The sequence below is a fragment of the Lissotriton helveticus genome, chromosome 9 (assembly GCF_964261635.1).
Source record: "Lissotriton helveticus chromosome 9, aLisHel1.1, whole genome shotgun sequence".
In the NCBI taxonomy this organism is placed as follows: domain Eukaryota; kingdom Metazoa; phylum Chordata; class Amphibia; order Caudata; family Salamandridae; genus Lissotriton; species Lissotriton helveticus.
In genome coordinates, this window is record NC_136070.1 from 755,072,067 (window position 1) to 755,099,222 (window position 27,156).

A 27,156-nucleotide genomic window follows, 5' to 3' on the forward strand; every position below is an offset into this window, starting at 1 on the left:
CTGGGACAAAATGGAGCAGTTGCTACAACACCTCCCAGATGAGCACAAAGAAAAAAAAAAACAAGATTTAGTCCGGGAAGGGAAGCTCATATCCAATTCCTCAATAAGATGCACTTTTGATTCTGCAGACACTGCAGCTAGAGAGATCAACATTAGTGTGTTACTAAGAAGACCTGCATGGATGAGGGCTTCTGGTTTCAAACCCAAAGTACAACAGTCTATTTTAAATACCTTATGTGACAAGGAACATCTCTTTGGGCCCTAAGTAGATAAATCATTGGAAAAAATGAAAAAAAGACACAGAGGTAGCCGAGTCTACGGGAGCTCTGCAGTCTCCCTCTAACTGGGGCTCCTTTTGTCGCTCCGTCTACCGTGGGGGGGTCCAAAACCATGTCCTCTGCCTATACTGCCAACACTTACAAACGCAACAATCAATCTTCCTCTACAAGGGGTTTCTTTAGAGAAAGATATAGAGGTAACAGGAACAAGGGCCCATGCAAGGGTTCAGCACCATGTAATTCCCCCTCCCCAACAAGCAGTGACTTACCTATACTTCCCCCCCCGATCATCTAACACCTGTCTGGGAAGTCTTCTACAATTCCTCCCCCTTTGGCAATCTTTTACCACATACAAATGGATGTTTGGAATTATCCAACATGGTTATTGCCTGGAGTTTACCAACAATCCTTCAAACATACCACCACGTTCTCACAAAGTGTCACCAGAACCTTTGCATCTACTTTAGCAAGAAGTAGTCTCTCCTCTCCAAAGGAGCCGTGGAACCTGTGCCGTTACAACATGATGGGTCTGGGGTGTACTCCCTGTGCTTTCTCATCCCCAAAAAGGGCAGTTCCCAGAGACCTATTGTAGATCTCAGAGAACTAAACCTCCACATAATGTCAGAGCATTTCCACATAGTAACACTTCAACAAGTGCTCCCGCCTATACAGCAGAGCTATTTTATATTTACTCTAGATTTAAGACAGATATTTTCACATTCCAATCCATCCCACTCATCGCAAATACCTCCGATTCATGATAGCGGGTCACCATTACCAATTCAAAATGCTACCGTTTGAAGTCCCCACTGCTCCCAGGTTATTTACCGAATGTCTGACAGTAGTCGCAGCACATCTGAGAAGACGACAAATTCATGTCTTTCCATATCTGGACGACTGGCTCATCAAAGCCAAATGTGTCTCCAACCCGCTCAAACCACTATTCACTTGCTTCACCAACTAGGGTTTACAGTGAATGTGTTAAAGTCCCTTCTACAGCCTTCCCTGGGATCCACGATAGACTCTCCTAAAGCTCTAGCCTCTTCCAATACAACCAGTATTCAGTCCCTTCTACCTCAATTTCAGCTCTACCAATCATTGCCAGCAAGAGTCTTTATGCAACTGCTAGGCATGATGGCGTCTTGCATTACAATTGTTGCCCATGCAAGACTTCACATGCTCCCCCTTCAAGAATGCTTAGCAAGTCAGTGGAACCAGTCGCAGTGTCAGTTATCCGATCTAATGTTGGTAGACTGCCACACCTATCGCTCTCTGCAGTGGTGGAACCTACAAAATGTATCCAAAGGGCGGCCCTTTTCCGACCCTGCTCCACAGACAGTGCTAACAGCAGACGCATCGCTCACTGGTTGGGGCGCTCAACTACAAACTCACACAATCCAAGGATTATGGACTCTAAAGTTCGGGAGCCTTCATACCAATCACCTAGAGCTACTAGCAGTGTTTCTATTGCTCAAAGTCTTTCAAACTGACCCAATAGGCAAACTGTCCTAGTCCGCACATACAACATGACAGCTATGTACTACATACAAAAACGGGGGGGGGGCAATCTCTCTCCAACTGGCACTCCTAGAACAAGCCATTTGCCAATGGGCCATACATTACAAAATCTATCTCCTAGCAGAACACCTTCCAGGAGTAAACAATCAAATTACAGACAGAGACAGCAAATTCACGAGTGGCAACTTCATCCCCAGATCCTTCTTCCCTACTTTCAGGAATGAGGGTTTCCTCACATAGATCTGACCTGTTCACCACAGATCAAAACGCTAAATGCCCAAGCTTCGACTCCAGGTTCCCACACCTGCTTTCCAAAGGCAATGCCCTATGGATGAACTGGTCAGGGATATTTGCCTATGCTTTTCCACCTCTCCCACTCATTCCTCTGATAGTTCGGAAGCTCAGGCAATCATCCCTCAAACTCATTCTCATAGCTCCCACATGGGCACGTCAACCTTGGTTCACCACCATGTTAGAGCTGTAAGTAGTTTCCCGCCAAAAGCTGAATCTCCACTTCAGTCTCCTCACTCAGAGCCATAGAGAATCAGGCATCCAAATCCCAATGAACTCAACCTAGCGATTTGGCTCTTGAAGTCGCAGAGTTTGGTTATTTCTAATTACCACCAGACTCTATGAATATCCTAAAGGAAGCTAGGAGACCTACTACTAGGGCGTGTTAAGCAGCAAAGTGGAAACTTTTTGTTATATACTGTAACCATAACAATATCAATCCCCTGGATGCTTCAGTACAAAACATCATCTGTTATCTCTTACACTTGCAGCAATCTGGATTAGTTTATGCATCCATTCGATTGATACTTACAAAACAGACAACACATCTCTATTCAGAGTACCAGTGATTAAAGCCTGTATGGAAGGACTAAAGAGTGTAATACCACCATGAGTTCCACCTGCACTGGAATGGAACTTGAACACAGTCCTTGCAAGGCTAATGGGTCCAACTTTTGAACCAATGCACAGGTGTCCATTACAATTCCTCTCATGGAAGGTTGCTTTCCTTATTGCAATCCCTTCCCTAAGGAGAGTTGGGAAACTCCAGGCACTAACTATCCAAGAGCCTTTCTTTCAGCTTCACAAAGATAAGGTGGTTCCTCAAACCAAACCTAAATTTCTACCTCAAGTGATTTCTGCTTTTCACATAAATCAATCTCTTGAGGTACCTGTGTTCTTTCCTCAACCTGATAATGTAGCAGAACATGCTCTACACACACTAGATGTTAGAAGAACTCTACTATATTACGTAGAAAGAACATAACATTTTTATAAAACAAAACCGCTTTTTGTTGCTTTTTCACCACCACACAAAGGCAAACCAATTTCTAGATCTGGCATTGCAAGGTGGATCGGGCAATATTTCCAAACAATTTATGTGAAAGCAAAAAGTAGCTTGACAATACCCCCTAGAGTGTATTCCACCCGCAAAATAGGGGCTACTATAGCCTTCTTAGGGAATATTCCCTTAGCTGACATCTGTAAGGCAGCAACATGGTCTACACCGTACACATTCACCAAACACTATTGTGTAGATGTGTTAGCGAGGCAACAGGCTAATGTAGGCCAGGCAGTACTTAAAGCACTGTTTCAAACAACTGCAACAGCTACAGGTTAGCCACCGCTTTGGGAGAATACTGCTGTATAGTCAATGCAAAGCATGTGATCTACAGCTCACATGCCTCGAACAGAAAATATTACTTTCTTGGCATGTAGAGCTGTAGATTAACATGCACCCACCCACCTCTCCAGGTACCTATTACTGTTGCAGTTCTTTCTTATCTCATATCCATACTCGTGGACATCTCTAGTCTACCTTTACTAACGCCATTCTCACCCTCTGCGGGATAACAATCTAACAATGGAGTCGATGCCAATGCGCACTAGCACCAAAAGGAGGCGCCCCCTACCTCGTGACTGGAAAGGCTTCTTTGAAGAAAAACAACTTGCAAACATCCGGACCCAACACTAGATGGCAGGAGTAAGCAAAGCATGTGAATCTACAGCTCTATATACCAAGAACAGATGCTTACTGGGTAGGTAACATTTTCAGTTATAAACCCCTTTCCTGGGAGGTTGGTTAGGTTCATTAATGAATCTGTTCTATTGCATCTACTCGTAGTTGATGTGTCGGAAGAGTGATTCCAGTTAATTTTTACAATAACTGTTTTGATGCTAAAAGATCTTAGGTGGTTGTGACCTAAATGACCCCTTCCAGACCATTTTCTATGATTACCCAAAGCCTGTGCAGGTGTTCTGTTTGGATGATTGTATATGCCTACCACTGCAGACCCCCTGCTGAGTTAGCCTGCGGTTTAGTGGACACCAATGAGGAGCCAATAACTCACTTTATTCAGTGCATTCCCATATGGGGCATTAACAATCTCCTGCTTATATATGATTTAATAATGACCAATGATTTGGGTGTAGTAGCTACAAATCTTGCCCCTACCTTCTTGTTTTAGTCTCTGCAACTTTTGGTGATTGTGTTAGTGATTTTGAAGCCACATTACAGTGACCATTTCAGTGGGTTGAGTAACAATGCAGCATTAACTGTGATGGTAGGGATCAAGGGGTTGTTTAAACCTCGCTCTAAAGTTGGTTATAAACGAGTCTAGGCCCAGAAAAATAGTTCCTTTTTTAAATTGGCCGAGGTGGATAACACCAGCCTCCTTTCCTCACACTTTCAACTTAAGCACTTAGAGATTGCTACCTGCCTTGATACCCAAGCTGAGGTTGCTGAGTTAGATTGGCCTTTATAGATATCACAGCAAATATCAGACAGTCTCTTACAAATGTTGCCCAATCCCACTCACGAGCGCCATGGAGCTGGTTCAATGCAGCTTGCACCAAAGCCCTGTCAACCCTTCATTCAGCGCTGCACGTGAAACCCCATGCTGTGGAATTGATCAGAATGCACAAGCTCTTTATAAGTCCGCTCTGGCAGCCTGTAAAAAGCAGATGGAGGAGGCCTGGCATGCCCTTCTGGCGGGTGATTAATGCTCCCTTTTATGGGGTTACTGGATCCCACAATCGAAGTCCGTATTCCGCAACAGCAGTGGGTAGACTACTTTTCCAGTATACATACCATCCAAAGGGCACAGGGAGTCCTCGGAGATCACCAGCTTGCCCTTGTTTTCTGATTACACAGAGGTTTGTAGGGGATTGGCTGAAATTAATATGGGCAGGGCTCCCAGTCCGGATGGGGTACCCTAGATGTATCTACTGACAATTCAAATTTTTGGGCTCCTTTGCTTACTAATGTGTTTATGCTGTTGCAATGGTAGGCCCAAAGCCCACCTGGAATAGTTCAGTAATAATACCTATCTTTACAAAAGGTGATACAACTAAGCCTAAGAATTATAGTCCTATATCAGTTTTAGATTCCACTCTCCGCCATGAGGCGAATTTTACTGAATAGGCTGAAGGACTGGGCAGTGAAGAATGCTATCTTAACTGAAACGCAATATGGTTTTAAGAAAGGCTTGTGAACCGTAGATCAGTGCCTTAACTTGAGCTTAGTAACTGGCAAATACAAGACTGCTGAAAATGATTTTACCTGTCAATCTTTTGTGGTCCTGACGGCAGCTTCTGACTGCGTGTCACACTCCAAATTATGGTGCATTATGACGGAGTTGGATGTGGCGCTGGGCATTATTTCTTTTATTTGATTACTCTAAAAGGATACCACTGCCATTGTCTGCTTTGGAAAGGACGATTTATGTACTGACATCTTTAGGATCTAAAGAGACGTAAGACAAGGATGTGTACTTGCCCAGTTTTTGTTTGATTTATCTATTTATTTATTTATTTATTAACCGAGTTGAGTTGGTAAAGTTTTAAAATTGAAAGCAAAGGGCATACCTTCTGTGGAGACCAATCCTCTCCCCATTCTTTTATATACTGATGATGCGGTCCTGTGGTCAGGCTGGAGAGAGGACTACAAAGTTTAATTGATGATTTTATAGATTTTTTGCACGATCTAAACGTAAAGGCCAATGAGAGTAAAACGTTCACAAAGATCTCTGGGGCAAGATCCACCAAAAGACCCTCTCATTTTTAGACCCTCATTTTATTAACAACTCAAAGCTTTCTGGGGTGGCTTCCTTCTATTATCTAGGTATCCTTTTTGACAACAAATTGAGGTGGAAACCGATGCTGCTAAATAGGTTAGCTCTTTTCCAAAAGTCAATCAACTTGCATGGATTTTGTAAAAAGGTGGGCTCTAAATCAGTGAAGTATTTGTTGGAGATTTATTTTAGCAAAAGTGTTGCTAATTCTACGTACCGGACAGGTATCTATGGTTTAATAGATGTACATAAGCTGCAACAAGTAAAAAAACATTTTGAAGAATATCTTTGCGTTTACCACCAGCTGTGCCAATGCTGGCCCCCTTGTTCTTATGGCACTCTATCTGGGCAAGTGACGAGACCATCCTTAACAAACTAAAAGATGGTCTTTGACTACTTGCGGCCTTAGATATTCCTTGGCTTACTTAAGTAAAAGTGGCCTCAGAACTGATAAGGCACCCATGCCTGTTTGATTTCCCAGAGTCCTGCCCCTTGAAAAGACTTATATAAAACAAGTTATGTTATCAAAAGGCCTCGTTGAAGAGAGTATACTTGTATAATCACAAACCAATGGTTTGCACATTTAATTTGGTACACATTTACGAGGGTCTTCAACATTAACATTTTTTTATTCTCAACAGACAGCAGCATTTTGTACTCACCAGAATTAATTTTAATTTATGACCACTTGGTGGGATTTCCAGTCAATAGTTGCACTTCAAACGATTTGAACCACTGCGCATGCGTTAGCAAGTCTGTCCAGTCGACTTTGCATATTATGTTTTTTGCAAATGTTATCAGATACCTAGAAGGAAGTTTTTATTGCCACTTTTTAAAGTTTGTAAACGTAGCTTCTCTGTGGCCTCTTTTATATGGCAAATAGTTAAATTAAAAAAATGTGCAATAATATGAGACCACCATGTATTTTTTTTTTTTTAGGGATTTGGTACAGTTCTATTATATTTGACTTGATGCTTGAGTTCATCCGGTACACATTTTCTGTCATTCCTATGTTGGTTGTTGATATCCCTATCTGAATTTCCAGATTACCCTCACTGTGCGAGCACACCACAAGCTAAACACTGTAGAAAAAAGGAAATAGGGCGCTGAATAAGCATTCAGAATTGACATTTCAAGCCCATGGTTTTATGCAGCTGTTGATACCTTCTCCAATCCCATGAGGTTCCTGTTGCTTCTCAGAATCAAGGGTGGGTTTTGAGCTCCACTATGTTGGTGGAGTTCATGGAGTTTTGCTACTCCGTGCTCTGCTAGGAGTGCAGAGTTTGGAAAAAAATAACTCCACAATACGCCTGCATTGGTGAGTTAAACAAGAAATTGGTTCTGTTGGGTAAGACAGATTATTTGAACATTGCTCATAGATGCAAATGAAAACAAATCAGCTCTCTGATACAAGGACTTGTGTTTAGTGAGAAATAAATGCTCAAAACACCGGTAACCAAAGTCATAAGGTCAAAGCATTGTATTATACATGTTAACACAGAGTTGCTTACATATAAATCCGAATGACTTCATTCATGAAAAGATTTCGAAAACATGTTAAGACCGTCATACAAATGTGCAAATTTGTGACTTTTTCATCAAAAAATGCTCAATCAACGTGAACATATATACAGTGCGAGGAAATAAATCTATACAACTGTATATACAGGTACATTTCAAATTTGGCCAGAAGATGGTTTTGATCACAACCAGGGATTCCTATAGTTTCTGTGGGGATCCTGGTGATTCTGAACCTATGGATGCGTCGACGTTTCGACCCTAATGCGCCCCTGTGGGTGGTCGCGGCGGGTCTTTTTCAAGACTGGAGGGGAAAGACAGTTTAAAGAACAATGCAGGGGTTCCTCTGATTGATCTGTAATGGCTGAATGGCCCGTCGCATCTCTAAGTTTAGCAAAGCGGCACGACTGGAGGTACTAACTCTCTCTCAGCAGCTTTGTTTTCATTTGCATCTATGAGCAACGTTCAAATAATCTGTCGTACCCAGCAGAACCAATTTCTTGTTTAACTATTTCATACCCAGGTTCTGAGGGACACCGGGTCACCCCCTTTTTGTAAATCATGCATTGGTGAGTTAACCAGCACCTACTACCTCTACTCCCCATTATCTGCTGCCTGCATCCTCTGCTAGACTTAGATTGACGCTCCCGTTATATTAGTTGATAGGAATACTAAAGGCGTGTTCCATAGGCATGAAACCAAAGAAAGAACAGTACACCACACAAATGAGAAAATGTATTGGCCATCTTGGAGTGGGAGGATCTAACTGTAGTTTCTGCCATCGGGGGGCACTTGCTAGAACGGGATGAAAGTCCAAGATAGCATTTCCATTCCTGCCCCTGTGCTCCAGAAACATTGTAATGTGCCACCCCTCTGTCTTGCCCTTTAGTTATACGTATTGACGTCCGCAATGCTGAACTAGCCAATATGAAACTAATTTTAATTCATATGTTTAGAATATCGTTGTAACACATAACCACCACACTGGACAGCCTACTAATTTGACAGCCTGTATCACAGCACACCTTAGATACCTTCATCAACCATTATCATTCCAACACCAGAGAACTGTCCAAAGTGATTGCCAGATTATGTACAGATATAGCCGTATCATACCGACTGCAAGAGCATCGTGCAGCGAAGAATCGGAGAGGTGCAGGGCACACACACTGTACATTGAAAACCTTTAACTGGAGCGAGTTTCAAGAAGTGTTTGACAAATATAGATTTCAAAACCATGATGGTCGTAAATTACTCCTAAACATGACCACCCCCTAGAGTTCTGCAAACCGCTTAAACATGTCCAGGATGTAACACACTGTTCAATCGACTCATCCCCAGAATTCAACCCAATGTCAGTTGTCCTTTGTTGATGTTTTGATGGATGTCATGTGCCTGCAATTTCAACACTTTCGGGTTGTATGCCAGCCAATCCCACTGCTGAACATTTCTGAGCATCTGCATGAGAGTGGGCGGCAAAGACTGTTGAAAACAGAAGATCCTGAGGTGTACAGCAGGCAAGATCCCTTGGTGAGTTCCTGCCTGGCAGCGAGCTGCGGAATCGCTGAGGCAGAGCAAGGAGAGGGTCGACAGGGGCTGCAACATAAACCCTTCAGGAAATAGGTATGTGCCTTCTGCCCAGCACTGCAAGAGCGCCTAGGTCCGTCCCTGTGGTTGAGAAGAGGTCTTTGGAGCAGAGCTGTAGGAGAGTAGGGTCTGCTTCCTATGGTTACCCGCACTTTTTGCTGTGATTCTCTGGTTTTTCGACTTAAGTCTGGCTGTGGCCCTGCTAAACAGGCCCACAGCCTAGCTGTTCTCTCTGTAAATTGATAAGATTGTACTTTAGGTACATACCAGATTGGTTACTGGGTCACCCTTGTGAGCCCCTGTATAGTGTACCCAGGGCATAGGTGCTCCCTAGACCTACCAGGGGCTGCAGAATGTATTGTGCCACCCCTGGTTTGCCTTCCAAACTGACACCAGAGGTCTGTTCACACAGCCAGGGTAAGGTGGTGTAATCACCCCTTACTTGGATATAGTATATCTATATCTACCATATATATATATATATATATATATATATATATATATATATATATATATATATATATATATATATATATATATATATATATATAGACACATAGGAACCTATAAGCCACTCCTATGGCAGGCCTTAACAATCCTGGAGGCAGAGTGCTTGGTTTTATGTGAGAGGGTGCCCTAGCATGAGCTGAGCCCCTCTGCAGCTTTCGGAACCATCTCCTTATATCTGTTCCTTGATATAGCCATACCATATACTCTTAAGTGCATTATAATCCTCGCGGTTAATGCTAACTTTGGTTTGGCTTTATCAAAACATGTCATGTAAGGTGTCAAATACTTTGGAATACTACCCCTCCACCAGTTCTGGTAGCGGGGGTAGCATTCCACCCTTCTAGAGGGAGAAGACATGTAGTTACTGGTAAACCCGGTTAAAGTTAAACAGAGCCTCAGCATCAAAAAATGGATGCTGCTGCCACAGACATGAGTCTGGCCTCCTGCTGCTGGACGAAACTCCGGCAAGGGAAGCCTGGACAATAGGTTTCCTGCCCAGGGTGGTGCTAGCCTCCCCAGACAGGCTTTTGTGTATTGGGGCAGGGAGGGCTGCATTCAGTGAATGCTTTCCAGACACTGCCTGGGGCACACAAGGTGCTCCATGCATAGCCCGGTTCAAACCAGTTGCTGGGGCACTCCGCCCCAGCTCTGGCGCGAAACTGGACAAAGGGAAAGGGGTATAACCACACCCCTTCCCAGGTCCACCCATAGGAGGGACCTTTCAGGTAGTCCAACCCCTAAACTTAGTATAAGTATAGGAGCGGTGTCCCTAGGACTTTACATTACCCTGGACGAAACTTTGAAACATAAATCCTGGACCTTCAATGTTCCATTTCGACTGGAAGATGGAAGACCTCTCCCTTGTGGTCAAGGAGTGACCACCCTGTTTAAACGGGCACCAACAGTAACTTTGCCGGTCTGCATTGTCGAGGCTCCCGCCGGATCTCGAAGACTCTGCGACACAGGACACGGACTTCCAGACATCTCTGACGCTGCTCGACATTCCCAGCAAAGCTGAGACACGTGGTGGACACGAGACGTGGGACCGGAACTCCTGGACATCCTGCATTTTGCTAACTGCATTGACTCCCGAGGTAACTCGCAGTTGTGCATTGGGATACGAGAAGCCCCAGCCCGAGCACCATTTGCACCGAAGCTCAGGCCCCTACACTCCACGAGTGTCCCGTGGGGCCCGCTCTTGCATTTCAGCTCGACGCGTCTTCCCGGTTCCTAGTCCGTTGGCTAGTGAGCCCCCTGAAGACTTACTTTGAAATCTAACTTGCTTTCCTGGTTGCTCCAGGCTTGCTCCAGCTTCCCTACAAAGGAGAAGTGCCACAGACCTTGCTTGTCTGCACCAAAGCCAATCTCGACATCTTGTGTAGATTGCGTTGGCCAAGGCTTGTTGGGTCCAATCCGGATACCGACACCACAGTCAACTAGATCCTTCGTGGGACAGCTTGAATCCAGCTCCTGGTTGTCGTCGACGCCTCCTGGACCTCGTGGCTGAAGAGACAATCTTCACCTTTTAACCTGAAATCACCCGACATTGGCTGGCATCTTTCCACAGCCATCCTGGTCACTGGCAAGTGACCCAGACTCTGTCCCTTCTGCTTTCAGGTTCTTCAGATATTCGATCCATCCTTGGATCCACACGGACACTTTTCCTCTGGTCGCCTGCAGCACTTCTTTGCAGCTCTCCATTGAAAACGACGACGAAACCCGACACCAAAAGGCACCTATGCACCCGGCTTCCCTGGGTGAGGTAACACGAGTACTCCGGTGCTCCCGTGGATCTTGACTCTCGAAGTGTCCTAGTCTAAAGGGGTTTCATAGTAGTCCATCCTGAAGTATCCTTTAATTGTAAATTTGTAACTTGTTTGTTTCCCATAGAAAGTCAATGGTAACTCGCGGCTGTGTTTAGACACTGCACGGCTCTCCCGTGGGCTTCCTACTTCCTAACCCTTGGTTGTTCCTAGAAGAATATGGTTTGTGAGGCCCCTAGGGCAAAACGTATACTGTGCAACTTATCATATGCCAATTAAGTAACTTGTGTTGAACTTTTACCTCTGATCTCATAAAGAGTGCAGAGGGGTTGTGTTTATAAGAAATACATATATATTTGATATATACCTTGTGTGGTGTCCTTTCATTGGGTACACAAGGGATTATAATTGGTAAAACAACTTGCTTAATTCGCTCTCTGAAGTCTTAGCCTGATGACTGCTGGTCCATGCTAACACCAGGGTAGCTTTCTAGAAGGTTGACTTTACAACCACCATCAATAAGGGTCGATTAGACTGGTGCAAGGTGCCCACTAGAATTAGTGGACATCATATGCCAGGCTAACTTCTCACAAACGCCTCTTGGCTTTGCAGCTCCTTCCAGTACACACAGAGCATCTCCGTGCGTGAGCGGAACTCCGTAAAGTAGAGGGACTGTCTCCCCTGCTCGCCCTCCTGATCCCCGCTGCTGCCTGCCTTCTCAGGCGCTACTGGTACACCCGTTCAAACTTTGTGGCTTACCGAACTACGACTGACTCCCCAGCAACCCTGAGCTTTTTGCTCGCTATACCTACGCAATTATGTTCGGTGATCCCCAATCCCCCTCCCTCCTTGCTCCAGTGATGTCCCTCCCACTTCAGCCCTGCTCCGTGGAGCCAGCACCCTGGTTATTTTGTGGATTGGATTTCTTGAGTTGTCCAGCCATTTTGTAACTTTGAACGCTCGTGACCCAGGTCCTCCATCTTGAATGTTTCATCTGTTTCACATGCTGCTGGACTACGCCCTTTGTCGCCTGACAATACCTTTTACTCTGACTTTACCCCCTTTGGTCTTCCTCTTCCCTCCTCTCTTTTACAGTCATTGTTGCTTCCGAATGCTATGACTACTGATCCCACATTTTGACTTTTCGTATTGTCTTCTGGTTCCCTTGGAGTATTTCCCTCCTTGCCGGTTCTAACTGGCCCGATCTTCTTTTCTCCCCTTATCCCCCCCCCCCCCCTTCCTTACCCCTTGGACATGTATATATTTTATTCTAGGTTATTGTAACTGATGTTTTTTGTTGCAACACTGTTTATTTTTTCTATGGAAGTGTTTCTTTTTCTTATGCTCCTGTAACTGAGTCAATTTTGTAACTCGTTGATCCTTATGTAAAGCGCTCTGATACCTCCGGGTCTAGCCAGCGCTATATAAAACTCTGCAAATAAATAAAATAAATAAGTAGAGCAGAGTTTTTGAGGGTGCTTCGCAGAGCTCCGCATAGCGGAACTCGGTTAACTCCTCCCAAGCCTACTCAGAATTCAAAGTTCATGTGTCACTACAGGAGGACGTGTCTTGTTTATACCGGAAATATTTAAGTACAGTGAAGCAATTAGACAGTTACAATGTGATACATCTTGAAAGACTTAATTAATCATACTTTTTTTTGCATTTTAAAGGGTACAAATAGACCCCCGCTATTTCATACAAGAAATGAGAATCATTGTTTTGAGTAAATAACAGGTATAAGGTAAGATTCCACAGGTAGACACACAACTAAAACCAGATATATGTTGATCTGACCTCTGCCATCTCTTGGCTTTTCATATCATACGTTTGAAAATTGTGGGGCAAGTTGATTATGGCCCACTTCAGCGTATCACTGTCAAAATCCTGCATAATTGTACCTCTGCATGTCCACCTTCGTATATAAAGGCTACCCCACAATCACTCACAAAAAATTTCCAGCTCTCCAAAGTTAAAAAATAGAACAGACACTACTTGAGTCTCACTTAAGCTGGATATTGAAGAGGATCCCCACCACAGACTTTATTGAAAGCAGGTGACTGAAGACGCTTGAGGTGTTTTTTGAAAGAGGACTAAGGCAGGTGACTTATAGAGGTGGTTCAGAGTGAACCTTTTTTTAGTTCTTGCTTAGTTCATTAACAGATCTTCTATTTCTGACCATTTCCTGCCATTGTTTTGTCTTTTCCTCGAGCATTATTCAATGTTAGACTGCCTTGCCTGTGTGACTTTCCAGCGATGGGGATGAATGTGCAGTCACCTACCCCTATCTAGTTTAGTACTGCTGGTACCAGGTGAAAGTAGTAGCTTTTCCAGTCCATTCTGGGAGTGTGTTCCAGTTGGGTAATTATTGTGCAGTTTGTATTTAGCAAAGACTAAAGTTTCTCATAATTGTAAATTAATACCTCCATAATCCTATCATTTTGGTGCCCACAGCATGAGAAGTTTGTCTCAAACCCTTCTCTCTTTTCCTCTTTCTCTTCTAGCCTGTTAAAGGAGCACAGTTCTTGCAGACTCAGATGGAATGGAATGGATGTCGTGCTATGGACACAACTGCAGGGCAGACAAGGGTCATTCTCATTCAGCCCCATATTACCGCTTCTGTCTCAAACCTTTGGCCGGAAAAAAAGAAATCAGCAAAACGAGCTTATTTCCCCATTGTGAGAGCTCTACCCCAGATTGCCCCACACCCAAGTAAGGATGTGAAATGGCAGAGTTCGGTTTCAGTTGCGCCCATCGGAAAAATGACCAGACCCTGCAAACGTGTGTGTATGTTCACTTCGAAAGAAGAACTTACTAAGAGGTCTGAAACAGTACTAATAAGTAAACAGCATAAATCACAGGGGAGAATCGTAGAACGGTCACCTTCCCCTAACACCACAAGTCACAATCTTTTGATGCCATCTGCAAGAAGAACGGATATGGGCCTCCAACCTCAATCTATTGCCCCAAGCACAGTAACTACTTCAGTAGTGCCATCCTTGCTGCATGCACGCCAAGACAATTTGACAATGTGTTCCTCTTCTTATTCCATTTCTGAGGCAGAAACAATATCCAAGGTCTCCAGGAGGCTAGCTGCAAATTTGAAGAAGCAGCAGAGGTTCCATAACACTGTGGATGTCCTGAAGAAATCTGGTCTTCTGGACATTACCCTGATGACCAAAGAACTGATAGGGAGGAACAAGGCTACCCAGCGCAACATTAGTGAACTGAAGGAGCACACATTGCTTTTTTGTGAGGCCATGAAAAGCAATGATTGTAAGTTGTGGGAAAAACTCCAGAATGCCATGAACCTATCCAGCTTCTATTGGAATGTTAGTGGCAGCAATGCTATCAAACTAGACTGTGCTGCACCAACTGACCATTTACCAAAAGGATCCACAGATCTCTGAAATAGTTCCTATCCAGCATCTTCGATGGATAAGGTTCTCAACCAGCATTGCTTTGAAGGACTTCAGGCAAACGTAACCATGACATAACTATGAAGTTTAATACGAGTGCCTTAATATTAAACTGCTACTGTGTATCTCCTGCATAAAGCTCTACACAATTCTGAGTTAACATCAAATAAAAAGTACACATAGTTGTGTGTACTTGGGTGCCTTTGTCCTCTTTTTACAGGAAAATGAACGTTTGTTATGTGGATCTATATTGTTTGGTAAATTTAAAAGAGGTTTAATGTGAGGTTTTCCAGTTATCTCTTGAATGATCACCTATGTTTGCAAATCTCTCCTTTTGTTTTGTGCAAGTAAGAGCCCTGGTTGGATCAATCAGAAATGAGGCGAACAACTCTGAATTACAGATGCCACATCAACAGTTGTTGAAACTGTGCGGTCATCACAATTGGTCAAGAGAAACTTCTTTGAGCTGCTACTGCATTAATGTTACATGGTTGACTTTGATTCTTTAATTCATTTGACACCCTGAAAGCATACAGTATTATCCAGTGAGGTACTTTGCAAGTCCTAAATAATCAGCGTTACACTTGGTAGCAGTGGATTATGCTAGCTGCTCGTACGATGGCTAGTAAGGCAATACTCACAAAACACACTAGTTGGTAATATAGTGATGTACAAAAGTGGGTTCTACATTGGACTGTGTCCTTGCTACCCAGAGGGTACACAACAGATAGTGGTCAGACACCACACCCAGTGCAATATTAACAAGGGTTCAGAGCACACCGTATTACTTGATTCACCATCCTCACCGGGCATGAGTTTTGGTCTTTTATTCAAGTCTCAATATGAACAAAGCATTGCTAAAAATTTAAAATGCCCACAGGAAATCCAACACTGATAACACCAGAGAAAGTAAATAAACAGGACCAATACTTTGGTGTTTTGGCCATATGCCGTAGCGAGCTTCACAAGTCATATTTGGCAATGCAATAAGAAGGTATTGTGTACAAATGGAAGACTTCTCTCGGAATAGGCACAGCAGGCAGTACAGTGAGAGGGTATGTGTACAAGTTGGACTTCTTGAAAAAGAGGCAGAGCCAACACTTGTTTCGTCCAAGGAACTTTCTCAAGGCTGTAAAATACATATGTGAATCTCAGTTGGCACATAGTGCTATGTTGGAACACAGTGTTTGCCAAAGACCAATAGATAATTAACTGGTGGTAGGATATAGTGTGCTATGGGCTGGAAAAAGGTTATCTCTACAGCCTGAGTAATATTTAAAAAAATTGAAAGGAATAGTATTCAACCATACCACCTCAACCTTACCCATTGTAGTGTGGTGAGCTAAATATGCCATTAATTGTACCTTAAGTCCTTTATTGTACAAATCAAAGCAAAGGCAGTTTGTAGTGAGGAAACGTACTGGAAATGAAACATACAAGCCAATCGCTAGATGAAAAACAGTGTAATGAAAAATGTGGTACTCTCTGCAGTGTAATCGAGAGTCACAAATAAGAAGAGAATGTTTGTATAGTGTATGACATCACATGTTAATAAAAGAAGGTAACAGTAGACTTGTAGTAACGTGTTCATGTGCTAAGCCAGGAAAAAACAAAAACAACCTTTTTTGGAATATGAAATACTGCAAATAGTGTACTATGTGTAAATAAGAAAAAATCCGTTCCAAACGGCACGTGCCACTTTAAATGAACACACTGCATTGACATGCATTGACATGCCATTAAAACATTAAAGGGTGAACTGAATAGATGTTTCGGAAAAGTCGATTGAGAAAATAACATACCGCTGTATCAACACGCCAGAATAATAAGCATGGAATGCCCAGTTATGAAATATATACCAGAAATTAAATATTTTGGCATCAAAAGTCACTGTAGCACAACGCTGTTGAAGTCATTAAATGAGTGAAAGCTGTTTGATTTACAGCAAATATGCTCCTAAATCAATTAGACAAATTGGTGCTAAGTCGACATCCACATTGAGAGTGCACCATCTACAGCTACAGAGCCACTACTTAAACTTGTGTTATTGTTGCAAACATTAAACTGTCTCCGCCACATTCAGACTGCCAGGATCAAAAATATCAGGCACGGATAAAAAAAAAAGGAACACTCAGGCTGTAGGGTTGACATTTCTCCACCCTATATCACACTGTCCTACCACTGGTTACTTACGTATTTTCTCTAAGCATGTTAGTCTTTCTGGTTGATCAAACACATTTCTTGTCTTCAATGATTCATGAAAACCATGCACCTCTTTACTTTGGTTTTAGGCAAATATTATGTGTCAACCGTGATTCATAAATGTATTTTACAGCTCCTGAGAAAGTCACTCTGACGAAACACGTGTTTGCTGTGTTTTTTTTTTCAAGAAGTCTTCAACTTGTACAAATACCTTCACACTGGATTTCTGACTGTCGCTTCTGTTAGAAGTCGTTGATCTGCACAAAAACCTTCTTATTGCATTGCCAAATACAACATCTGAAGCTCTCAAATGCTACAACACCACAGGATTGGTCCAGTTTAGTTACTTTCTCTAGTGTTATCACAGTTTGATTTCCTGTGGACCTAGTAATATTTTAGCAATTGTTTGCTCCTATTTAGACTGGAATAAATGTTCCAAATAGTAATATGGTGAAGTGGTCACCTTTGTCACATTGCAGCCTGAATTAAGTAAACATTGCCGGTACTGGTCTAGTTGCCAATCGTCCCTCATTAGCCTAGAATCGCCTGGAAGTGGTTTAAATATCCAGTTGACTGGTTAAGATAATACACATAGCGCTCTCTTGTGGAGTTCGTACAGTGCTGCTCCATTGAAATTTCTATAAGGGGCATTGTGCTTTTAGCACATTGTATGAATGGCATTTTTGCAACTCTGACTTAATATTGAAGACCACTCTTAGTTGTTAATGCTATTGAAACCTAGATAAGGTGCTGAGAAAACAAACACTAGTCTACAATGACCAAAGTTATCCAAACTTCTCTTGGTGGGCTTATAATTATGGTTGTAAACTTTGGCTTGTATATGTACGTCCTAAGAATGTTCAAGATCCCATCACAGAATGCTATGTGGTTAAAGTATATATTTAGATAAATGAAGCCCTCTTCTCCAAAAGGGACATCTTGCACTGATTGGCATGGCTGTAGTTGGAGTGAAATGTGTCTTTACATTATTATCTCTACATGTGGGGCAATTAGTAGTTAAATAACTAAATAAATTGTACAGTGTCTCATGTTCAAAAAAGTCAGACTGTTGGTCGGCCAGAATATTTCACTCACATCTTATGCTATTGACTGTTTCCTTCTACCTCACAGGGAGTTTTCTATTGAAGTGCATGAACTGTATTGTCCTGGAACAAGAGGCCATATGCTTCAATGTAGAAGTAATCTTGGAACTAGCATTGGCAAAGCAAATACAGCTGGTGTTAGTCGCTAGTCTTTTAGCTTTGTCAATGCTTATTTGGTCATGTTTTTGCAAAGCTTTATTGTTGGGGAAAGCTGCCGGTCTCGCAACAATGTAAATAAATAAATAAAAAATGGCTAAAAGCAATTATATTTTTGTGGTCCGTATTTCCATAGCATTCCTGACACCTGAGGTAAATATTTTACGTGTTGATGTACTCCTTGTTAAAGAGTAGTAAAGTCAACCTGTGGCTGAAGTGGGCTTCACCCATTATCCCAGAAGAAGAAGAAGGCTGGCTGAAAGCCCCTATAAGTAAGTATACATATAATTTTAGTAGAATCAAAATTCCTTGGCAAATGCCAGACCTAGATAGGCTTCCCAACTAAAAGGAATACACTCTACAAACACTTGCTTGAGTATGATATAAACAAGTTTGTAAAGCCATACAAATGTCAGGTGTTCTGTTTAAATTCAAGTTTTGTGCAAACAAATGGTGCATGGAATATGCAAATTAAAAGGTGTGCGTGAAAACGCTACTTGACACGGATTTTAGATAGGTAGCTCACACCTCATTTGTGTTTTTATGAGGGTTGCCTTGGTTTTGCTGGAAAAAGCCACTTGGCAAAATCGACGTGTGTGTGTGTGTGTGTCGGTATGTGTGTGTGTGTGTGTGTGTGTGTGGCAAACGTGATATCACCCCTGGCGAATGGTGTAATGCAGCAGAGTGGTTGGTAATTAAAATGGGTGCGCATGTGGTTGAGTGAGGAGGAGGTGTAGGAGGAGTCTAGGCAGATTGGGTAGGTGGAGTCAGAGTGTAGCGGAAAAGCTGTAGAGGAGACCAAAGGGTGGTGATTGGGGACCAAGTGACTACGAAGGGATCATCGATGGAGGAGGGCCTGGGGCATTCAGAAAGTCAGGGGAAGATGGGCGTGGGAAGCATGGGGGCAAAGGTGGGCTCTCATGCAGTGGTTGCTCAGCACACAGATGGGGTGATTACAGATATTGGGATTTATGGTGGGGAACAACAACTTTTTTTTTTACTGCACCCCTCTTACACTTTCTGATTTCGGGGAGCAATCACATTTGGGGGAGCAGTATTAATAGGGGGTTGGGGATGTACTATGAAGGGTGATGAGGGCACAGAATGACATGGCTTCTGGGAAATTTTGTGGGGCTGTCCTTACCTTTTGTTGCTCTCCTCCTCCCTTATGGGGTGCACCCTAAAAAGGATAGGGTAAATTGGGGGGTGAACAGAATTGTGACAGTTTAAATTACTAAACACAAGGGGACACCATACAATCCTACTGCGGTTATGGCATTGAAAGGTACAACAAGGAGCATGTGGTGGCATGTTTGCAGGTGGGACTCCCCAAGATTTTACTGCCTCTCCTCCCGTCTGTGCGGCATATCCTAGGTACCCTAGGGATTTTTTTATTGCAAACAGACAGTATAGAGATTCCCGCTATGAAATCTGAGAGCACTAACATTTGCTAAATAAAGGGGGGCAGTGGAGAAGGCTAATGGGACAGGGCGAGGGTACCTGTGGCAATTGGTTGGATGGGTCATAGAGAATAATCATGGCATGCAAATAGGCAGCAGTGCATTGATTGGCAATGTCTGTAGATAGTTTGGCGTGATCTTCAATTTATTTGTCCTCCTTATGAGGGGATAATCCGCAGAGGGGAAGGTCAGGCCTCACTGTTAGGCAGAACATGTATTTATGATTTAAAGACGTGTAGTCTACGTGTGCTGTGAAGGGCTGTACAGAGCGGTAAGTGCCTGTATACATACCCAATCAATGTGCATCAAAACCATCACTTGAGACTGAACAGTTACAAAAGCAGCTGGGTTACTGATGGAATGTGAATGGAGGGCAGAAAGGAAGGGTGTGTGTAGTCAAGCCAAGTATTGAAACGTGGTTGGTGCACTACCAAAGCTGGGGTACAAGGAGGGAACATCTGAGGGGTAAAGCGATGGTAGTATCCAGAGGTGAAAAAAGGTGTCTGAGGCACAGAGGTATGGGGATCCTGGTCCTACATTGAATGGTGATCAAAAGTCCCTGCTAACGATTTCTGTCCAACCGTGACCAAATGTTGTACAGCCTTGCTCCCTCTGTAATGTTTCCCCAGTATCTTTAAAGCCTACAGATGATTGGAGCAAGCTTCCCAATGTTTTTCTTGGCCTCATACCCAGAAAGAAGTGCCTGAACTTTCTGTCCTAAGGATACTCCCAAAGGGTGAGCTACTGACATTCTGGGAAAATTCACACTAACCATGCGTATTTATGCACCATACATGGCAAATCCTTACACCTGCAAAGCATCATATCACACTTGCCAGCTTTGAGGTGGTGCAATTTGAGAGAAATACTCATCTATGCTTCTTTTCCTGAGGACTATGGAGCTGCTGTTCCTCTCTCACGTGTCCCTTCAAAGAGAGGTGACACACTCACTCAATCAACAATCATGTATGCTTACACACTTTCATCTTGCTCTTTAACTTCCAAACCTTCCGCCTTCACCACAAATAAAGGCCGGCCATTCCTCATTACTCATTCACCCAGTCATCACAGTCCTCCACTCCGTAGACCCTGCATCGCAAACATGAGCAAGAGGTATCTCAGCAAGCGGAATAAAAGCCTCAGTGTGCTTTTATGTTCATACTGCTGCCCTCTAGTAACACTACATGGCAACTGCAGCATAATTATGTGACTGAGAAGAGGGCTTTCCTATGCAAATAATGTTTATTTATTTTTTATTTATTGAAGTTTTGTATAGCGCAAGCTGGACCCGAAGGTATCAGAGCGCTTCACAACAGGTACAGTGAAGAGCAACAATTTTTGGGCAAAGAGAACAACAAAATCTGCAATTTACCAACTCGAGGGCTTTATGGACAGTTACAATACAGATCTTCAGGCTGAGGGGTTTCAAGAAGAGGAGTTAGTGGTCATTCCCAAAGTTATTTGTGGATTTCTCGTTACGATCGAGAGCGCTCTAGGAAGAGGGCTTTGAGTAGTATCTTGAATTTCGGGAAGGAGGTGGTTGTTCTCCAGTATCTGCAAGAGACACGTTAGTATTAGATTCCTTACCTTAGAATATCCCCAGGTGTCAGACTGGATCCGGAAATTTTTGCGTAGCAGTACCATTGCGCGTCGGTAGGCGTCGTCTGCGGCTCCGCGTCCGTCGTCGGCGTCGTGGGCGCCGTGATGACGTAGTCGGAGTACTTAGACGCCGCCTCCGCGTGCTGACGTCAGTTCTTCTTTTTTCCGCGCCAGCAAGCGCAGATCTGGAAAAAGCAGTAACCCTAGTCATTTTTTGACTAACTTTTTGATCGCTTTTGATCATTTCTCGATCGGTGCCGTAGGGATGCCTGGTTTTAAGCACTGCGAGGATTGCGACCGCCTGATGTTGGTCACGGATCCGCACCGCCGGTGTTTATCTTGTCTAGGCGTCGATCACGACGACAAGGCCTGCTCCGACTGCCGGGCCCTCTCTTCGAAAGCCAGACGGGAGCGGTCCCGCAGGCGACTCGAACTCCGGCAGTCGGTCCCGCGCCGCGAGAGGTCTCAGTCCCATGGGAGGTCGAGGGACAGGTCGCGGGCTCGGAGCCAGCACAGCTCTGAGAGTAGGCCGCACTCCTCCGGGTCGAAGTCGTCGTCTGGTAAGGGGCACAAGAAGTCCAAGCGGCGTCATCCAACCACCTAAAATGCATCCTGCTCAACACCCGCTCAGTCCACAGACACGCCATCGACCTCTGGAACCTACTAGACACCATCTCTCCGGACGTCGCATTCCTAACAGAAACATGGATGAACGCCTCATCAGCCCCAGACATCACCATTGCCATCCCGGAAGGATACAAGATCATCCGTAAGGACCGCACCGACCAAACAGGAGGAGGCATCGCCATCGTCCATAAGAACTCCATCCGCATCTCAACCAGCTCAGACGTCAACCTTACCAGCGCCGAACACCGCCACTTCCAGATCCACACCGACCCCAAGACCACACTCAGAGGCACACTCCTATACCGACCTCCAGGACCCCGTGCACAATTCAGCAACGTTATCACTGACTTTATCACCCCACACGCCCTCCCCTCCGAGGAATACATTCTGCTGGGAGACCTCAACTTTCACCTGGAAAAGAGCAATGACAGCAACACCACCTCCCTTCTGGACAATCTCGCCAACCTCGGACTCAAACAACTTGTCACTACGCCCACCCACATCGCAGGTCACACACTCGACCCTATCTTCACCTCCAGCAAACAGGTCTCCTTCAGTCACACCACTACTCTCCACTGGACGGACCACAGCTGCGTACACTTTATCTTCAATAAGACCACAACTCACAACCATCCACAACCTACTCTGCGAAGAAACTGGAACAAAATCACCATCGACCAGATCTCCTCATCGCTTCTTCAAAACCCCCCTACCCACTCCTCAAACACCGACCAAGCAGCCATTAACCTCACCCAATGGCTATCCAACAGCGCCGACATCCTAGCACCGCTGAAAAAACTTCAAATCAAACTAGGCAGCAAAAACGCCTCCTGGTTCAACGATGATCTTAAGAAATCGAAGAAACTCTGTCGCTCCCTCGAAGGCCTGGAAAAAAGACCCAAACACCAGCACCAGGGACGGCTCCAAAAACGCCACCCGCATACACCACCAACTAATCCGATCTGCCAAGAAAGCCGCATTCAAAGACCGACTAGACGACAACGCCCACAACAGCAAGGAATTATTCAACATCGTCAAAGAATTTACCAACCCCTCAGCCAACTCCAACGACATCACCCCCTCTCAAGCCCTCTGCGACTCCCTAGCTTCGTTCTTCCACAACAAAATCTCAGACATCCACAACAGCTTCGACATCCGACCCGGAGACCAACCCACCCAACCTTCTGCAGGACCTTCACCCCCCTTGAACATCCTTAATAACTGGAACCCAATCTCCACTGAGGACACCATCCGCCTGATGAACTCCATCCACTCAGGATCCCCCACAGACCCCTGCCCTCACCACATCTTCAACAAAGCAGACTCCATCATAGCACCACACCTCCGAGACGTCATCAACTGCTCCCTCAACTCCGCCACCTTCCCGGAAAGCTGGAAACACGCTGAACTTAGCGCCCTTCTGAAAAAACCCACAGCGGACCCCACCGAACTCAAAAACTACTGCCCCATCTCGCTCCTTCCATTCCCGGCCAAAGTCATCGAGAAAGCCGTCAACAACCAGCTCGCCGCCTTCCTCGAAACCAACAAATCCCTCTAGTCCTCACAGTCCGGCTTCCGAGCCAAACACAGCACGGAGACCGCCCTCATCGCAGCAACAGACGACATTCGAACTCTACTGGACAATGGAGACACAGTCGCCCTCATCCTCCTTGACCTCTCCGCAGCCGTCGACACAGTCTGCCATAGCACCCTTCTACAGCGCCTCAGAAACATCGGAATCCAAGGAAAAGCACTGGAATGGATCACCTCGTTCCTCACCGGAAGAACCCAGAGAGTCCGCCTCCCACCATTCAACTCAGAGGCCACTGAAGTCATCTGCGGCGTACCCCAAGGATCCTCACTCAGTCCCACCCTCTTCAACGTATACATGAGCCCCCTCGCGGCCATCGCACGCCAACACAACCTCAACATCATCTCCTACGCGGATGACACTCAACTGATCCTATCGCTCACCAAAGACCCTAACACCGCCAAAACCAACCTACATGAAGGAATGAAAGAAGTAGCCGAGTGGATGAAGCACAGCCGTCTGAAACTGAACTCAGACAAAACAGAAGTCCTTATCTTAGGTACCTCCCCCTCCGCCTGGGATGACTCTTGGTGGCCAGAGGCCCTTGGAAAAGCACCCATCCCGACTGACCACGCACGAAACCTGGGCGTCATCCTGGACTCCTCACTTTCTATGAACAGACAAGTCAACGCCGTTTCAACATCCTTCGCATGCTCAAAAAAACATTTCGCTGGATCCCCACCAACACCAGAAAAACGGTCACCCATGCTCTGGTTACAAGCCGCCTGGACTACGGAAACACCCTATACGCCGGTATCACCGCAAAACTACAGAAAAAACTCCAACGCATCCAGAACGCATCAGCCAGACTCATACTAGACATCCCACGTAAAGACCACATCTCTAGTCACCTGAAAAACCTCCACTGGCTCCCCGTCAATAAGAGGATTACTTTCTGCCTCCTAACCCACGCACACAAAGCACTTTACGAACTTGGACCCGAATGCCTCAACACACGACTTTCCTTCTACACCCCCTCCCGCCAGCTACGATCCTCCAACCAAGCCCTTGCTACCGTACCTCGCATCAATAAAACCACCATGGGAGGTAGATCCTTCTCCTACCTCGCAGCTAAAACCTGGAACTCACTCCCCACTCACCTTCGTCTCACTCAGAACCATCTAGCATTCAGAAAGCAACTTAAAACTTGGATATTCGACATGTAACTCCCCACCCTTCTTCAAGCGCCTTGAGACCCTCCGGGTATGTAGCGTGCTATATAAATCTTTTGACTTGACTTGACTGACTTGACGCCGCCGGCGCCGAGGGGTTCAGTTGTTCCGGCGCCTTCGGGCCCGGCGCTGCGGGACGCCGCTGGACCTCCTTCGGGATCTGGTTCGTCGCCGGTGGACCTTACGACCTCCCCGGCGTCGGACCCTCAGGTGTCGCCTCCGGCGCCGTCCCCGGGCGGCGCCGTCCCCGGTCCCACCTTTGTTCCTGTTCCGGCGCCGGGACGGTCCCGATGGGCGCCGCTCCAGACGTCGTTTGGAGAGTTTCACTTCTACGAACAGGCCCCATTAGTTGAGAACCCTGAGTTTCAGGAGATGGGTGATAAAGAGGACTGGGAGGGGTCTGAGGACCCTCTGACCAGAGAGTGTCAGTCTCATGAGGACTGGGCAGGAGACCTTGGGGAGGCCAGTGGCCTGGACACCTCTCCAGACACTGGTTTTGTCTCCCCTCCTACCGTGGCTTCGGAGGAGGGGGCAACCTACAGTGTGGTGCTGATGAGGGCTGCCAAGGCCTTGGGCCGCGAGCTCCCCGTCGCGGCCGTGAGGACTAATCTCCTCACTGAGGTCCTTAAACCGCAGTCAAGCTCGGCCGAGCCTCTGCTGCCTTTTAATGAGGCCTTGACCGACACTCTTCTGGGCACTTGGTCCAAGCCCGCTACGGGTTCGCCCGTAGATCGGAACGTGGCCAGACGCCACCGCCCAGCCCCGGGCGACCCATGTTTCCTGTCCACCCACCCCACCCCCGAGAGCCTGGTCATCCAGGCCTCCAATTCCCAGACCGCGTTCCCGTCGGTCCCGCCGGACAGGGAATCCAAGAGGTATGAGCAGTATGGTCAAAAGATCTTCTCATCCCTTAGTCTGGGTCTGCGGTCTTCCAACACCGCATGCCTCTTGGGCCGTTACACCCACTCTCTGTGGGATACGGTCGCGGAAGTGCTGCCAGAGTGTCCGTTGGAGGTACGGGCCAAACTTGGCCAAGCCCTTGTGGAGGGCCGGGATGCAGCCAAATATTCCATCCGGTGTGGGCTGGATACCACCGACTCGCTAGGTAGAGCGATGGCAACGACGGTGGCGGTTAGACGCCACGCCTGGTTGAGGTCCGCCAACTTTTCGGCAGATGTCCAGAACACGCTCATGGACATGCCGTTCGATGGCCGTCGCCTCTTTGGCGACAAAGCAGACCATGCGCTTGAGCGCTTTAAGGACTCCAGGGCTACGGCCAAGTCCTTGGGCCTCTCGGCCCGCGCAAGCAATCTGCTGCTTTTCACTCCTTTCATGGCCACGGAAGGGGTGCGCCCACACGTGCCGCTAGCCACGCTCCGCAGGGCAATACCCAACACGGTGGCGGCCGTGGGAACCGCCGTCCGGGCGGTCGGGGACAACGGCGAGGTCAGTCCACAACTCCCCCCGCAGCATCCGCCTCAAAACCCTCCTAGTCCGTGCTTTCAGGCCCATGTGACGCCAGTGGGGGTCAGGGTTCGCCATCACCACCTCCACTGGCGCACTGTCACTTCGGACAGGTGGGTGCTGCAAATCGTCCGAAGGGGCTACTCCCTCCCCTTCGAGACGACTCCTCCAGCCATGCCACCACAGAACCACCGTGTATCGGGGGATCACTTGCAACTTCTGCAGGAGGAAGTTATGGCCCCTTGTATGGCCCTCTTGGCCAAGGGGGCCATCGAGCGCGTTCCTGGGCCAGAAGTAGGGTGTGGTTGCTACTCCTACTACTTTCTGGTACCCAAGAAGGGCAAAGGGGGCCTACGCCCTATCTTGGATCTACGGAACGTCAACGGCTTCCTCCGGAAGGAGAAGTTAAAGATGCTGACTCTGGCTCAGGTCTTAGCTGCCCTGGACCCAGGAGACTGGATGGTAGTGTTGGACTTGCAGGATGCTTATTTCCACATCCCCGTCCTGCCGGCCCACCGGCGCTACCTGCGGTTCACGGTTGGCCACGAGCACTTTCAATTTACCGTGCTCCCCTTCGGCCTTACCAGCGCCCCACGGGTGTTCACAAAGGTGATGGCGGTGGTCGCAGCTCATCTGCGCAGGTTAGTGGTTTCAGTCTTCCCCTACCTCGACGACTGGTTGTTGAAGGCGGGCTCGCCCCAGACAGTCGTCAGCCACCTCCAGACTACGGAAGATCTCCTGCACCAGCAGGGGTTCTCCATCAATGTGCCGAAGTCACACCTGTGCCCCTCTCAGAAGCTCCTCTTCATCGGAGCGGTTCTAGACTCGGCGCAGTTTCGGGTTTATCCGCCCGAACAGCGGGTCCGGGATATTCAGGCTCTGATTCCCATCTTTCAGCCTTTATCCCGGGTCTCGGTCAGGTTGACGCTGCGGCTTCTGGGGCTGATGGCCTCCTGCATCCTTCTGGTGCATCACGCCAGGTGGCGGATGCGTTCTCTGCAGTGGGACCTGAAGTTTCAGTGGGCCCAGCATCAGGGCAACCTGTCCGACCACGTCCTGATCTCGGAGGGCACTGCGAGACAGCTGCAGTGGTGGCTCACGGACCGC

General features: G+C 46.2%; 1 protein-coding gene across 2 annotated transcripts in view; it reads left to right on the forward strand.

Moving 5' to 3' along the window:
- LOC144781847 (CLOCK-interacting pacemaker-like) overlaps window positions 1-18,243 on the forward strand; it is a 252,776-nt gene extending 234,533 nt beyond the window's left edge. For both annotated transcript variants that reach the window (XM_078660886.1, XM_078660887.1), the window contains exon 4: window positions 13,761-18,243. In XM_078660886.1, coding sequence (XP_078517012.1) covers window positions 13,761-14,666 — 906 coding nt within the window. In that variant the 3' untranslated portion in view covers window positions 14,667-18,243. The remainder of the gene's footprint in view (window positions 1-13,760) is intronic.
- The last annotated feature ends 8,913 nt before the right edge of the window (window positions 18,244-27,156 follow it).